General features: G+C 39.6%; 1 protein-coding gene and 1 long non-coding RNA gene across 2 annotated transcripts in view; one reads left to right on the top strand and one right to left on the bottom strand.

The window, feature by feature from the left end:
• Positions 1-3,805, top strand: part of LOC146479259 (uncharacterized) — a 6,112-nt gene extending 2,307 nt beyond the window's left edge. The window contains exons 1-2 of the long non-coding RNA XR_014864938.1: positions 1-1,847; positions 3,523-3,805. The exon at positions 1-1,847 is cut by the window's left edge and continues 2,307 nt beyond it. This is a non-coding gene — a long non-coding RNA (uncharacterized LOC146479259). The remainder of the gene's footprint in view (positions 1,848-3,522) is intronic.
• Positions 3,806-7,886: 4,081 nt separating this feature from the next.
• Positions 7,887-10,392, bottom strand: LOC146479258 (uncharacterized). The gene has a single exon (XM_085110887.1). It carries the CDS (start codon positions 9,990-9,992, stop codon positions 9,138-9,140), a length of 855 nt encoding a protein of 284 aa, XP_084967013.1. The 5' UTR covers positions 9,993-10,392; the 3' UTR covers positions 7,887-9,137.
• Positions 10,393-14,361: the final 3,969 nt, after the last annotated feature.

Genomic DNA, 14,361 nt, shown 5'->3' with positions numbered 1-14,361 from the left:
TTAGCACGCGTTCCAGCCCGGGATTCCAGCACGCAACAAAGTGATGATGAAAATGTTACAAGGCAAGTTGAATGCCGGAACGTTATCTCACAACGTTACGAAAATTGCGGAGAAAAGGCCAGTCTGCCAGTTCTCTTCAGCGCACGTTGTACTGCGGGAAAACATGAAAATGCAGACAGAATACGTTACACTAAACACTGCAACTATTTGTAACGGTGCGAAAAGTGGGAGACGAGTGTTTCGTTGGAAGATAACTTGCAAAGAAGGCGTATTATCGCGCAGCTTGGTCCTCTATTAAGCTGTGACAAGAACATCGCGCTACAACATGAACATGCAGACAAATTACGTTAAACGATGGAACTTATCTCGCAAGATGGTGAAAAGTGGAAGACGAGTCTTCTTCTTTTAGAACTCGCAACGAAATAAGTTTCGAAGAAGGGGTGTTACACGCGCGATTTCAAGTTCCGGGGAAAATTACTTCATGTATAAACAGCACCTTGAAGCCTGCGGTACAAGAAAGTACATACAGACGGCGTTAACTGTAGTAATGAAATCTGTCTTTTCCTCTACAATTAAGAATGTATGATGAATGTATGCGTGAGCAACTAAAACATCGCGTGACAAACTTATTCATCACGTGTCCTATAACCCACAGGTCATGCAATATGCCGTGCAGGATGAAAATCCTTTATTTTCTATGATGTACGTGTTTAACTAAAGTCACTTTTGGCGAATGACGCTTGTCACACTGAAAAACTGAATAGTATACGATAGAAAATCGTTTATACATTTTGTCGACAATTGAGGTTCGTGAGTTCGTCACTGAAAACTATACAAGATAAATAGTTAATAGAATATTCAAAGTTTTCGTTTAAATGCATGCATTTGACATAAATAAACAAATGAAAATTAAAGCTTCCATAGAAAATATGCGATCCTACTGTTTGCACTGGAATATAATATAAACTGAACTAGAACAAAATAACGCAATATTTTCTTAGTTTTACAACCATCCTTTGAGCGAAAGCGGAATGTTTCGCTTCATCAGTTACACAGAGCGTGTTCACGAGGTGTGGCTAAATTCTCGATCGATATTCTAAGAGCTTCTTCATAGGAGGGGGGTGGTAACCGAGGCTCGACGGAATCGATAGCCGTTTCTAAACCACTATAAGGAGGTGGACCGCTCTCAACAATGGCATCAGGAGCGTTTTCTTCGCTTTCATCCATCGATGGATCTTGACCGCCGTCAGCTCCCGCTGGGTTCGTATCCGAATTATTTGAATTTGTTCCCTGAAAATGAAGCATGTAAACTCGCCCTGTGTTTCTTTGAACATCAGTGGTAACTGTGATTTGTTCTGTTGGTCGACTGTATCGTCTGGCAAGCTCATCGCGACGCTGTTTGGACGACGACAAAAAATGACAGCAAAATCCAAAGGAAAGGGCGAATATTATGACAACAACAATTATAATTACAGTCTCGACATTCACCATACTGAAATTCCGTCTTCGCCCTTTATCGCACAATTGTGTCGCGGCAGCACAGCACTATTCATGCTCCACGTAAAGTTTCGTCGCTCGCGATGCCACCATCTTTGTTGAACGATGATATGATGAATTATGCGATAGGCAAGTATTCGATCGAGGGTTTGGACGCACCTTTGCTGAACTTTGCAATACCACAATCGAGACGCGTATTCGTCAAAGAGATCAACCCACACCAGCCAATTAAGTACAACGCTTCGCCAACCAGATGTACGAGATATTCTTTGTAAACATAAATGAACGACGCTGTATGTTTTGAATAGCAATCAGAATCTCCTTGAAATTTGGAACTTGGACTGGACTTCGTGAGCTCGCCTCGATGATTGTAAACATGACCCTTTAATACATGTACTTTTGTCCCCCAGAGTAGAGTACAATTTTATAGGAGATATTCATTACCTCCAACAGTTCCTCTGTCCAGGCTTACTTTAAAACAAAGTACCGCAAACAGCTCTAGGAATTCTTTTGGCAAGAAAACACTAAAACACACTATTGAAAACATCTTCTACATTTACATTCAGACATGTTATTTGGTCGGTAAAATCATTAGATATCACACCCACCGTAGAAATAAATAAAATTAGTGAATGAATAAAATACAGATATATCAATATATAAAATAATGATATAAAAGTCAAATAAAGAAAACTATATTAACTACATACTAATTCTTAAGAAAAGCTAATAACCTATGTTTAAATATTTCCAAAGAGGTTGACGAAACAATGACCTCTGGGAGGCAGTTCTAGTCTGCTATAGTTTTTGGGAAGAACGAAAATTTAAAAATGTCTTTATTTGCATATGGCACGCGAAATTTAAATTGATGGCTTCCCCTCGTGCGACTCTCGGAGTGTTGAATTAAATTTGTGTTTAAAAGCTTTTTCTCTGGGAGTGGAACCACAATACGTTTTATTTATTTATTTATTTATTTATTTATTTATTTATTTATTTTACTTATATTTTCATAGTGGAGCACACTTGGCGCCCGTAAAAGCACAGACCATGACTTGTACCCAGTCATTATTCATAATTTTCAGTTTTGGGGAAATCGTAAATTGGAAACTTCGGAATGCAGGGGCCCGTTTCTCGAAAGTCCCGGTAACTTATTGGGCCCGATAAGTATATTTTTAAATGTTTTTTCGCCGATTACACAGTGATTACAGACATGGTACTTGGCCAATGTTTACCAAGAATTATAAGATTTGAAAATTTAGTATTCAAAGCTGACAAAAACTGACTTCTGTTAGGAAACATTTATCACCAAAGATACTTATCGGGCCCGGGGCCCGTTTCTCGAAAGTCCCGCTAACATATAGGGCCCGATAAGTGTCTTTGGTGATAAATGTTTCTTAAAAGAAGTTAATTTTTGTTAGCTTTGAATACTAAATTTTAAAATCTTGCATTTCTATGAAAACATTGGCCAAGTACCATGTCTGTAATCACTGTGTAATCGGCGAAAAAAAAATTAAAAATATACTTTTTGGGCCCGGTAAGTTACCGGGTATTTCGAGAAACGGGCCCCGGTAAGTTACCGGGACTTTCGAGACAACAGGCCCCAGGGCACAAATAAACTGTTCTGAATACGTTTCGTTCCCAGATCTCTTGTAGTAGAACTACACGTGCCATTGTAATTGCCTTTTGCCGTAGTGTCAGCCCTGCAATCAGTTTGGTAAATTGGAAGCCACTGATGGTGTGGTACATAAATTCCCCCACCCGAAGTAACCCGTATCTTCCCGTTTCCAAAATCGGGATTAGGACGCCAGGGTCTACAGCTGTGTTTTGAAGTTTTCGATTTTCCATTCATCTTTCTACATTGAACTCGAAGTCCTCAGCAAACGTGCACTTTCCAGTGCTGACACAGAGGAGGCATAACTCGTTGACCAAATTTAATCTGTTTAATAGAGAGATTTCTATAGTAGAACTGCGTATTTGTATTCGTGAACCAGTTTTGATTCTCACGGATCTTGTATTCTGTTCTAGGCATTCAATCTGCGAGGAGAGAAGGAATGATGGCCTGTGATGGAAAAACAAGACTGAGACTGGAGAAAGGAGAGAAGAGAAAAGGAGACAATTTTATTGGTCAATATTTTAACGAGTACGACTTATCTTCTGATTCATGGCCAGGGTTACGATAAAAGAAACAACTTTCCAGTCTACGCAAACTATTAACAATTCCGAAAATTAATTGATGTGACATAATAATAATATTAATATTAATAATAATAAAAATAATAATAATAATAATAATAATAACAATGATGATGATGATGATAATAATTGTTGATAAGGTAGCCCAAATCGCCTTGGCGGTTTGCAGCCATTCGTGTTAAACAAGACTCGTCTTGTTAGGAGCCCGTTGTCGGCGATCCTGGTCTTGTAGATTTACATTTTAGTCTTGCAAATGTCCCAGGAAATTTGTGAAGATCGCGAGGCTACAAGCTACAAGTAACTTTATGTCGCCTTCATTAGCGTGATGTCCATATTTTGCGCAGTAAGTACGAGCTTTATAGCTATTTATGGAATGAAATCGATTGATGCAAATATTAGAACAGTTCTCAAGTGCTCTCTACACTTTATGAACACATTTGCGGTTTTGACAATAGTCTTGTTTTTGTACGTGGAATATTGACAAATATTGAACCTTCGTGAGTAAAGTCAACAAACGATAATCAGGGCATCGAAGAGTTTCTTGGCATCACAAAATAACCATCCCGAACAGGAATAAGTCCATTTTCCTGACTTTGCTAAAGGGAACGTTTCGCCGCCTTGTCTGCGCTCACTCACCGTTTCTCACGCCGCGTTCCGCGCTAAAGCTCCTGCTCGCCTCGCGATGTCCGCGAGCTGGACGTATCGGATAACGCACGCAGTTGTTCCTGTTCCAAATTGTGTCGAAAAACAGCTCTTTCAAGCGGAAAATGGTCTCTTGGCCACATGCGGTAACAGAGAAAACCAACCAATACAAGAAGAAGAACGAGCAACAATAACACAATACTCAGAACCAACCAATTATACAGTTTATGTTTCGTTGAACGGTCGGACAGTTCACACGATTGACAAGCAGTCTTCTCTGTGGAATTTTCCGCGCAGAAAATTGTCTGAATTGACCAAGAAAGAAGCACCGCCACGTAGTGAGCCCACATCTCTTAACATAACTCCCTTTAGTGTCCAAATCTGTACGAACAACAGTCTTATCACCAAAGTTAACCGCTGTTAGACCAAAGGTGCTCTTTGTGAAATCCGCATTCACTGGCGCTAGGCTCTTGACATATCATCTAGATTATCCGAATAATGGAGATAATTCTGCTCTACTCGGGTTTTTATATCACATAAACATGTGGCTGCTCCGAAGAATTAACATTAACACCGCATTTATCGCAACAATTTTTTCCCAGATTGTCCGCTAATCTACACCGAGGCGCCGCATGAGATTACAAATGTCTTCTTGATGGTTAGCTTTTAAAGCGGGGTGTGTATAATTTGTTGACATTAAACGAGTCACTGCCCTTTGAAGGCTTACAAGTTGCTTTTATTTGTTAGTTTATAAACCAGATAAAAAGCTCATAACGCTGAAAGCTATTTGATTGGTTTGTCACATGAGTGTAGGTATCTTGTTTTCTGCTCGAGGGATCCCTGATTCACTTCATTACCGACGTGAAAATTAATGGAAGATCGCAGATAGAATGTGATACAAAACAATCGCCGGTAGTAATAACGGAAGTTTGTAAAAGGATTTGTGATATAGTGCATTATTTTGCATTATTTTTTAAAGGTCACGGATAATTAATGGCGGTTTGCATACGCCGCTGAGAGCAAAATAATCTCATTTGGCGGGGAACTTTGCCACAACTGCAACTGGAATGATAAAACTGAAATTCAAAATGATTGGCTCCTTTTGTGTTTGTTTAACTGTCTGATGATTAAAACCAGGGAAAACAATGTGAAGATAAGCAAAGTCGTCGCAATCAAAATATTAGAATCGTTATGGCGCCTTATACTGTTCACACATGAAAGCCCTCGGGCTTGATTGCATGCCTATAGCGCTCTTATTTACCAGGCTATTAAATTTACAATATTTAATTAGAAAGGAACCAGAAGGTAAGATTATTCAATGTCATCGCTCGGTTGTGACATTCTAAGTTAATTAATAAAAGAGGACCGCGGAACAAGCCTCTTCCAGGCTCTTGAGTTTAATTTTAGCGCACCAAAACAACGTGAAATAGATCACGGTAGACTTTCTCAAAGTCCGTTTTGGCGGGAGTCCAGCCAGGCGTCGCTCATTGGTCAATCTTTCGGCGCATAAAAAGACGACTTGACCCAAGTCTAGCTAAGATCACGACAGCAATCAGTCCATCAATCAATCTTTTAATATTGTATAGATTATGATAGATGGGGTCGCCCGCATATAACTGAAGCCAATCAAGGCAGGTAGAACTGCAGTACTATTCACGCCCATCACTTTATCAAAATTTACACAAGATTATCTGATACGCTGGGAGTTTTCTAAGGAAGGAGGCCTTCTTGGAAGTACCCTGTGAGGAGTGGTTTCTCCACCAGACGCTACGTAAGGGTAGTGTCTGGTGGAGAAACCACTGCTCGCGCCGCAGGGTATCTTGGATCGAAGTAGATCTGAGGAGAACTTTGGGTCATTGAACAGTCCAGGATACCCTGCGAGCAGAGGCCCTTCGATCTTCCTAGATAAGTTATCTAAGAAGATCGAAGGGCCTCTGCTCTCCCTGAAATTCGAGTTTTATTGAGACGGATGACTAAAATTTTCTTTATTAAACTTTTGGTAAGACGCCGGAAAAATTTAAAAGTTACTCTTCGGCTCTCGGAGGGAGAAGCAAAATGCTGTTCAGAATGCGGACGTAATTAAGGTTCGCGAGGATTTTCGGAGAACCAACAATAGGTCGGTTATTTAGAGGACTGCTTAGCTTCCCTGAAGCTTTCTGCGACTCATGAAAAGAATATCCCAACTAAGAATCCGAACATATCAATTCACATGTTAACACGTCACTTGACAATTTCCATTCAGTAAAACCCGTCGAAAAACCATCTGAGTAAACAGAAACCAGTTTTAAGTTTACTGAATGCAATGGCTGCTTGTGAGGAGTGAGGGTCAACCGACATGACTCATGTCTGACTCACAGGTAGATAACGTTAAGACTGAGGGACTCACGGTATATTTCTCGCACCTATAGAAAAACTGGGCCAAATTAACAGAGCAGAAAGATTACTTTCTTGTAAACTTAATTCTGCATTTTGCAAGTACAGTAATGTTCTGTTTGTAATGTCTTGTCATTCTACATTTTAAGGACGGTGCCTACTTTTGCTACCGCGTATACGTTCAACGGCATTTTTCAGAAATAATTAAGCTTCATTTTGGGAAAAATTCCATACATTGTTTCGTATTTTGGCGCTTTTTATAATTACTGTTGCTCAATATTATCTCCATGATGTAATAGTAAGAGTGTAGAGTACAAATAAAAAATGTCAAAAAAAATGTCAAATATTATCTCTAAAAAGTGCGTGGTTACGCCCAATTTTCTTTTCGGGTTCCAATAGCCCTCGCTAAGATCTGCGTTTCCCCCATAGTGATAAACCACCCCAAAATACTGCTGTATTAGTAGTCACTCGGGGCCCTTCACACTTCACACACAGGAGGTTAGCCAGTGAACAGGCTCCCAATTGAGGCAAAGGGCGAAAAGAATACTCGGCGAGCCGAGCGCGGTCTCCGTTCTGCTCGCTCCGCTCGAACATTTTTCTTTTCGCACTATAAACTGCTCTCTGAACGCGCACCTGTTTTAACTTGCCTATGTCATACTAGTGACCCCTAACAAGGGCGAAACAGCTCTTTATACGTTTGAATACAGAGGACCGCGCGACGCCCAAATAAACTGTTCTGAGTACGTTTCGTTGCCGTATCTCTTGCAGTAGAAATGCACGTGCCAGACGTCACTTTACGTGTAAATAAACTAATTTGCAAGACTGAAACTACAGCAAAAGGCAATTTTATTTGAGCCAATATTTCAACTAGTACCATTAGTCTTCTTCATTTTGATTTATAAGGCAAGCTCTCCACAGCTGCCCAACGGGATACATGAGTAATGCACCGTGCACGTGTGTAAAGGGCCCGTAGTGGATGAACGGTAGTATTTGCAGTGTCATGTCACATATGATTGATTCCGATTGTCTTTCCCGAAAACTTAGAGAGTTCCTTTCTCCGTCGGTCAATCTTCTCTCGAGTGCAACTTTGATCTTCTCTCGTGGCCTGGGTCTTACAGCCTGCCCAGGTCGGGAAAACAAAGCCGGCAACATGAAATGAGACAGGGAGCGGTTAAACCTGGTAAGACAGTCAGTTTGTCAGTTTATTGATTGCCTCAGACACACAAATACAACATTAACAAATTATACATTAACGAGGCAACGTAGCCCGAGGAAGCCAATAAGGCTTATGTAACAGACAACCTTGGATAATTCTAATGTTAAAAAGTAATTTAATAAGTCTGTCATCGGCAGGACTATCCATCTAAATATATAAATATTTCTAATATACGAAAATAATCATTAGATTAGAACAAAAAAGTGAAAAAAGTACACTCAAGTACACTAATAGAAGTAGCATGTTTCTATATTAGAGAGAAAACCTAAGGAGTATTCTGAACTTCAGGGTTAAGAGAAACTGAAGAGAATTGGTAAAAATCCTGCGATAGTTACTGATAAGATCGAAGGAAGTGGGAGGTACTCGAAAACTTGCGCAATATTGCGCACTATAAAAGGGGCGTGTGAATAATGGTGTTCAGTGGTGGGAGAGACGAGGCCGTCAGAGAACTATGAATAGAATGAGAAGAGGAAATAGTTTATACTCCTAAATCAGATAGGGCTGTAAGGTCTAGGTGGCTCCTGGTGTGATCCAGCAGCCGTTTAATCTTTCTTTCCGTTAATTTATCAACCTTCCCAATAGCAATTTGAAAGTAAATATCCAATATCACGTTTATATGAGTACTGTGAACGGGTTCAGTACATTTCAGAAAACATGTTAGATCTGTGGGCTTACAGCCTGACATGTCTATGACTACGGCTTTCTTGTATTCAGTCAACTGCTCTTGCAATATTTCTTTACCGGTACAGAACCATGAAACGCTAAAAGCAGGCAGACTGAAGCTAAACTTCAGTCTCTCTAAGTAGTGAACAGTGCAATATTTGTATATCGTGAGAAATCTTACATAACTGTCATCTCTTTAGTTTTGATTACTAAGTCTCTTAACTAACCTTGATATTGACTGCTTATATTTATTCAGTATGGCTTGTTTCTCTGTTGCACATGATACTCTTGTCATACATTATTATACATCAATTGAACAGCACTTTTGATAATGTTTTGATACATTATAAAAAAATGCTGTCACATATTATCATACATTAAGGGTTGCAATTATGACCCGACTGAACAAGATCATAATATAAAAGTGGTTTCAGCCTTATTTTGCTGTCATGCGTTTCAGGATATGATCACACATTATCATACATTATCATACTTTGTTTTAATATATGACAATGTAAGTCAACAGTATCTCTGTCGGGATGTATGAAGATCATCATAGACTCGGAGAGGATGCCCCTGCGTCAGTGGAAACTTTCAAAGCTTCGTCGTAGCTTGGTGGATTGCTCTGGCTTTCGAACCTTTGATCGCTATATGGCGGTGGATCTTCGTTTATGCTCTGAACATCAACATTAGTCTCACCAGGCGGTTCTCCTTCACCCGTGTCCTCTTCTGTCATGGGCCTAGGTTTGTGGTAAGCGGAAGAGAAATCATAAGGTGGTAAACGCACTTGAGGAAAGTTCATCGCAAACTCGCTGGAAAACGCATCGAGTTCGCCGTTGAGCGCGAAATTGTCAAACCCCATTTCAAGAGCCTCCCTTCGGCGGCTCACATTCTCCGAGTCCCAATCCCCAGTTTGAGAAGCCTGTGAGCTATGTGTGGCTGCTTGGCGCCTGTTTAGTTCACGCTGTCGTTCTAGTCGTCTTCGTTTCATTCGACCCAAACAGAAAGTCACCAAGCAAAAGTTAATAAAGAGAAGTGAAAATCCAACAAGCGCTATCGCAAATTCCTGATTCCCGCTAATTAAACTATGATGCTTTTTGCTTGGTTGAGTTATCTTGGGTGGTGCAGTCGTTGGAATCCTTGGTAAATTCAATCCTTCATTTTCTGTAACGACTTTGTAAGGAGTTTCCGTCGGTTGCGAGTACTCTCTTCCGCCGCCTGGAGACGTCGCCTCGATGTCAACGCAAACTCCATCTCGACAAGTCTTTCCAAGCCCGCAAGAAATGTTCAGTACGCCACAGTTAATGTTGTCAATCACTTGTGTGCTGTTTTGCCTTGTCACATTCTCGCAGTAACTCAGATGACAGGCGATCGCAATGGCGAACAAAAAGATGTGACACAACTCCATCCTTCCCCACACTCCGCTAACAATTCAGCTCTCTAGGAACTTTGAAATCAATCAGTTCGCTTTTCTCGGATCTTCATTTTGTGCTTTGTCATGGCGGCACAGGAATATTTCCTTTTTTATTCGTTACACTCTGCTGTTCTCGTATTTGTTTTTGTGAAGCGATGCGATCAACATATCTAAGCTGTGGTTGGCTCTGTCAAATTCCTGAAATTTACATTTCTTATTTGCATGTTAATTGCGCTGTTAGATCACGAATAAAGAAAACAAAGGACTTGCATTCATTATATATTCAAGGTAGACATCATTTATTTCCATTTTTCCTGTGAATAGCCAATACAAGTTACATACAACTTAACCAAACTTTAACACGTGATATCTTGCCTTATTTACCAAAACGTGTTAACACTTAAGAATTGTACACTCGAAAAAAAAAAAAGAAAAAAAAAGATAGACAGTTATATATGTTCACCCTTAGGGGATACTTAAATATACTGGCTCAGTCGCAAAGAAAGGTACGTGCCGCTATTAAGAAAACGCAGTGGCACCCAGCTGATGGTTCTTTTGATTTTGGTGGAATATATCTGTTCGGCTGTCCGTAACCGCCGTCTCTGAAATTCGAATTACTGATTGTGATGAGAAACTGCAATTTTCTTTGGCAAAATGTCACTTTACACTTTCACGGAACTACAAAAATAATCCATTTTTTCCCATTTTTTTATTGTTTTGCACTACAAGTTACATATTAACATAAAATATGAACATGACAAACATTACACTGAGCTAAAAAAAGAAAGATAAACAAATAACGAAAAGATGTGCACAGTGCCACGTGCAATTAACTGGTGTAGACATTACATAACTATACAAGAAACGGGAAAAACATAAAAGTGCAAAACGAATCGAATTTATAGAAATTACTTATGTACATTTTACACATAGAAACAATAGAACATGGTAGAGAAAGTTTTATTTCTCAATCGCTTTTGTTTTCGGAGAAATAAAAATGCCATCTGAAGTCTGAATTAAAGCCGATGCTAGCAATCAGTTGGACAGCCAACAGCTGCTTTGAAATTTCCACGAGGATCAAAACTTTCTCCGACTTAATTTTTTCAGATAAATAATCCGAATAGATCACTACATTCTTAGATTATACAAAGATGTCTTTAACAAAACTCTTCAAACTCTTTGGGGACAGGAAATTCATGCCCCTGAAATGGATGTAAAAATGGAACTTATGCGCTTTGATTTTATGGAAAGTCTCTTTTAACATATTGACTGTGACTGAATTTGAGCAACTATCTCAAGATTAATTTCTAATTTTTATCTGTAGGAATGATGGAAATCTGGACATGACATGTTTCTTGTACAAGAAGACAATTGAAGAGGGAGAATGTAGTGCAGTACCCGTCTGAGAGGTTATTATTGTCGCAGAAAGTTCATTGTACAATCAAGGAGCTTCGTATTTTACCAGTTAATAAGTTTTTTTTCTTGAAGCCCGTAGGCGAGAAATAATGCATCTTGACTTGTAAAAATACCGAGCCTTGTTTTGAAAGTTTCCACCGAATAGATAGTATACGTGTAATTTTCCTTTCCTCGATCTAAATAAAGGCTTTCATGACAGTATTAGATGCTACCATCATTGGGACGAAAGGAGGTACATTTGACGAGAAATTTGCGTTCGTTTTGGTGCGTATTCCGTTTCCTGTTCTCAATGGAGCCACACAATGTAAATAATTACCTTCTTCCGCCCTTCTCCATTTGAATGCCATGTTTTGATATGTTTATCAAGTTGCTATGGTGACAGTACATAAACAATGACATTTTGGTAGCAATCCACGAGATTTATTCTCATCGAGTTGAAGTAATCACGGCTCTGTGTGTAAATGGATTCGAGTCCGGAAAAGATCAAGAGAATATGGGCACACGGTTTTCCAGCGGATTTCGTAGAAATGGCGGGAAAATTAGAGCGCAGTTGAGTACTCCCACAACACCTTGGGGACAAGGTAGTGGTTTATGAGTCAGTTATGCGAAGGCGCCATTATACCCAGTTACAGCGCTTTCTCGAACCTCGGCTTTGCACCAGTTGAAAGAAATAAATAATGACAGAGGTCAAGAGTGTTACATATCAGTTTTAACACTAGACGCCCTCACAAACAAGCTATTCAAATACTGATGTTGACAATTCAATATCGCAGGCTCTTAATACTGTGAATGTGAAAGGTCTCTGTTAAGACAGGTTAAGACTTCTGTCTCAGAATGAATAACTTATAAAAAGCATGATATACAATATGCTGCACTTGCTCTAAGATCGCGTACTGTGTGATGCATAGCCTCCACTGCAGTCGTTTGTAGGGGACTCGAGTCCCCTAAAAACCACTGCGTGGAGGCTACGTGTTGCATTGTTCTGCGCGCTTTTGTTACCATCTGAAATAACTCACTTTCGAAAGAATACATGTTTGTAATGAAAACTCAAAAGTATCGATCATTCATTATAAACAACAAAGTTTGCTGGCATGCATGTATCGACGGCACTGAATATCTTTTAAGCACAAGTAGTGACCAGCATCAAATTTCTCCTTACAATATCACTGCTTGATAAAACATTCAGGTTATAAGAATAAGGAAGATGATCACAAATATAAAATGTCTTGATTTTGAATCGAATTCTCAAAACTATCACTGGTAAGAAATATAACGGAAACAGTGAGGAGAATGTCCACGTTGATCAACTGGGGCTTAATGGGTTAAGAACTATACTAACCGGAGACGAAAGAGTGGACAATAGTTCATTAATGACAATACGGAATGAGCTCAGCTTTAGGGATAATTTTAATCTAACTTTTGGGATAACAGCCTTGGGAATTTAAGGAATTGGAATGATTGCCTCTAAAAGGTCCTAAAATTAAAGGAATAGGAACAATCCAATCTCCTCTTCACTTCTTGTCATGCACGTTTCACGTGATCGCACACAACGATTTGGCTTGAACAAATGATTCTTTACTAAACCGATCAACTTAGACGAAGTACAAATAAATCTCGAATCGTTGACTCGCAATGATAGAACAAACTGTAGATTCAAAGTGAAGTATTCGCTTGTTTCAAATGTATATATCTCAGTTAAAACTCGACTATCGATGACTCGACCACAACAAACGAGTCCACACACTGCACACACTTTTAGGCTACTCACTCTACTTACTATCTACAACAGAATAGATAGTTAGTAGAGTAGCCTAAAAGAACAGCATTCGTGAGAGAACGCTATGGTAGATTTATACTAAAAGGTAGTAGAATAAAACCAAGAAACATTCCCTGGTTCGATTACGGCAACATCTCACGGAATTTGCAAATTCCAAACCCCTGCGGTTGCCAATTCCGTCCGGCCCACTCTTGAACGTTTTCAGTTATTTATCTTGCTTTTCTTTTTAATCAGATGATGTTGCAATATCAGGTTTTTGTAACATTTTCTATTGAATTTTTGGGCGTTTACTGGAGCCAAAGGTTTAACAGCGGGTATGACACGAGAGTGTTTTAGGCCGACGGCAACGCCAATGACTGAACGTCACTTGAAAATATAAGTTCACGTTTCTTGAAATTCTTCGCGATTATTCTAACTCGTTCAACTTGTACAACGTGGCTGAACTATCCAGGAAAAGAATTGGTAGGAACGACGTCAAGGTTAAGACGGATAGTAATAATAATCTTTAAAAAAAATTTACCGTCGTGTGCTCACGTTCTCCACAAAAGCTTGAATTTGGTCATTCCCAATTGTTGTTTGGCCGAGAACGGCGAAGAAATGAACCAAAACTTAAAACGCATGTACAGGGCCGTTGTTTTTCTCATTTTAAAATCCTATTGTTTCGTGACCTTCTCGTTGCCGTCGCTGTGGTAGGTGCTTCGTAAAATCCCTAATAAAGGAAACTTGACAGGAATCTCTGCGGAAACTTTACGCAATCAAGAGATGAAAGGAACATTCGGGGGATTTTGGCGGGGATGACCACTCATACACCGCACAGTTACGTGCCGGAGTTAAGTCAACAGTTCCCGCAACAAAAAATTCTCATGCCAGCAGAAATTAAGTCCTGATCAGATTTTATGTTTAGTGCTTGCTTCGGGTGACTCTCCAGTGAATCTCTTCTTTACTAGTAAAACCATAAATGATCTCCTGAACCTTGAAAGTGCCAAGGGAGGAACCGCAAAAGATGAGTTTTGAGATTACAGCCCGCAATTTCCTGTAAATTGGTCTAAGTATGATTTCGTATTTCTTTCCAAATCAAGTTTAGCAGGTTCTCTTTGAATTCTTTTCAAACTTATACAACTTTTTTGTCTTCAGTCAGGTCTCCGTACTGAGCGTTTTATTTGTTTTGCT

This window comes from Pavona decussata, unplaced genomic scaffold (genome assembly GCF_977016875.1).
Source record: "Pavona decussata unplaced genomic scaffold, jaPavDecu1.1 SCAFFOLD_59, whole genome shotgun sequence".
Lineage (NCBI taxonomy): Eukaryota > Metazoa > Cnidaria > Anthozoa > Scleractinia > Agariciidae > Pavona > Pavona decussata.
Note: the sequence above shows the minus strand (reverse complement) of the source record. Positions and strands in the feature narration are given on the sequence as shown.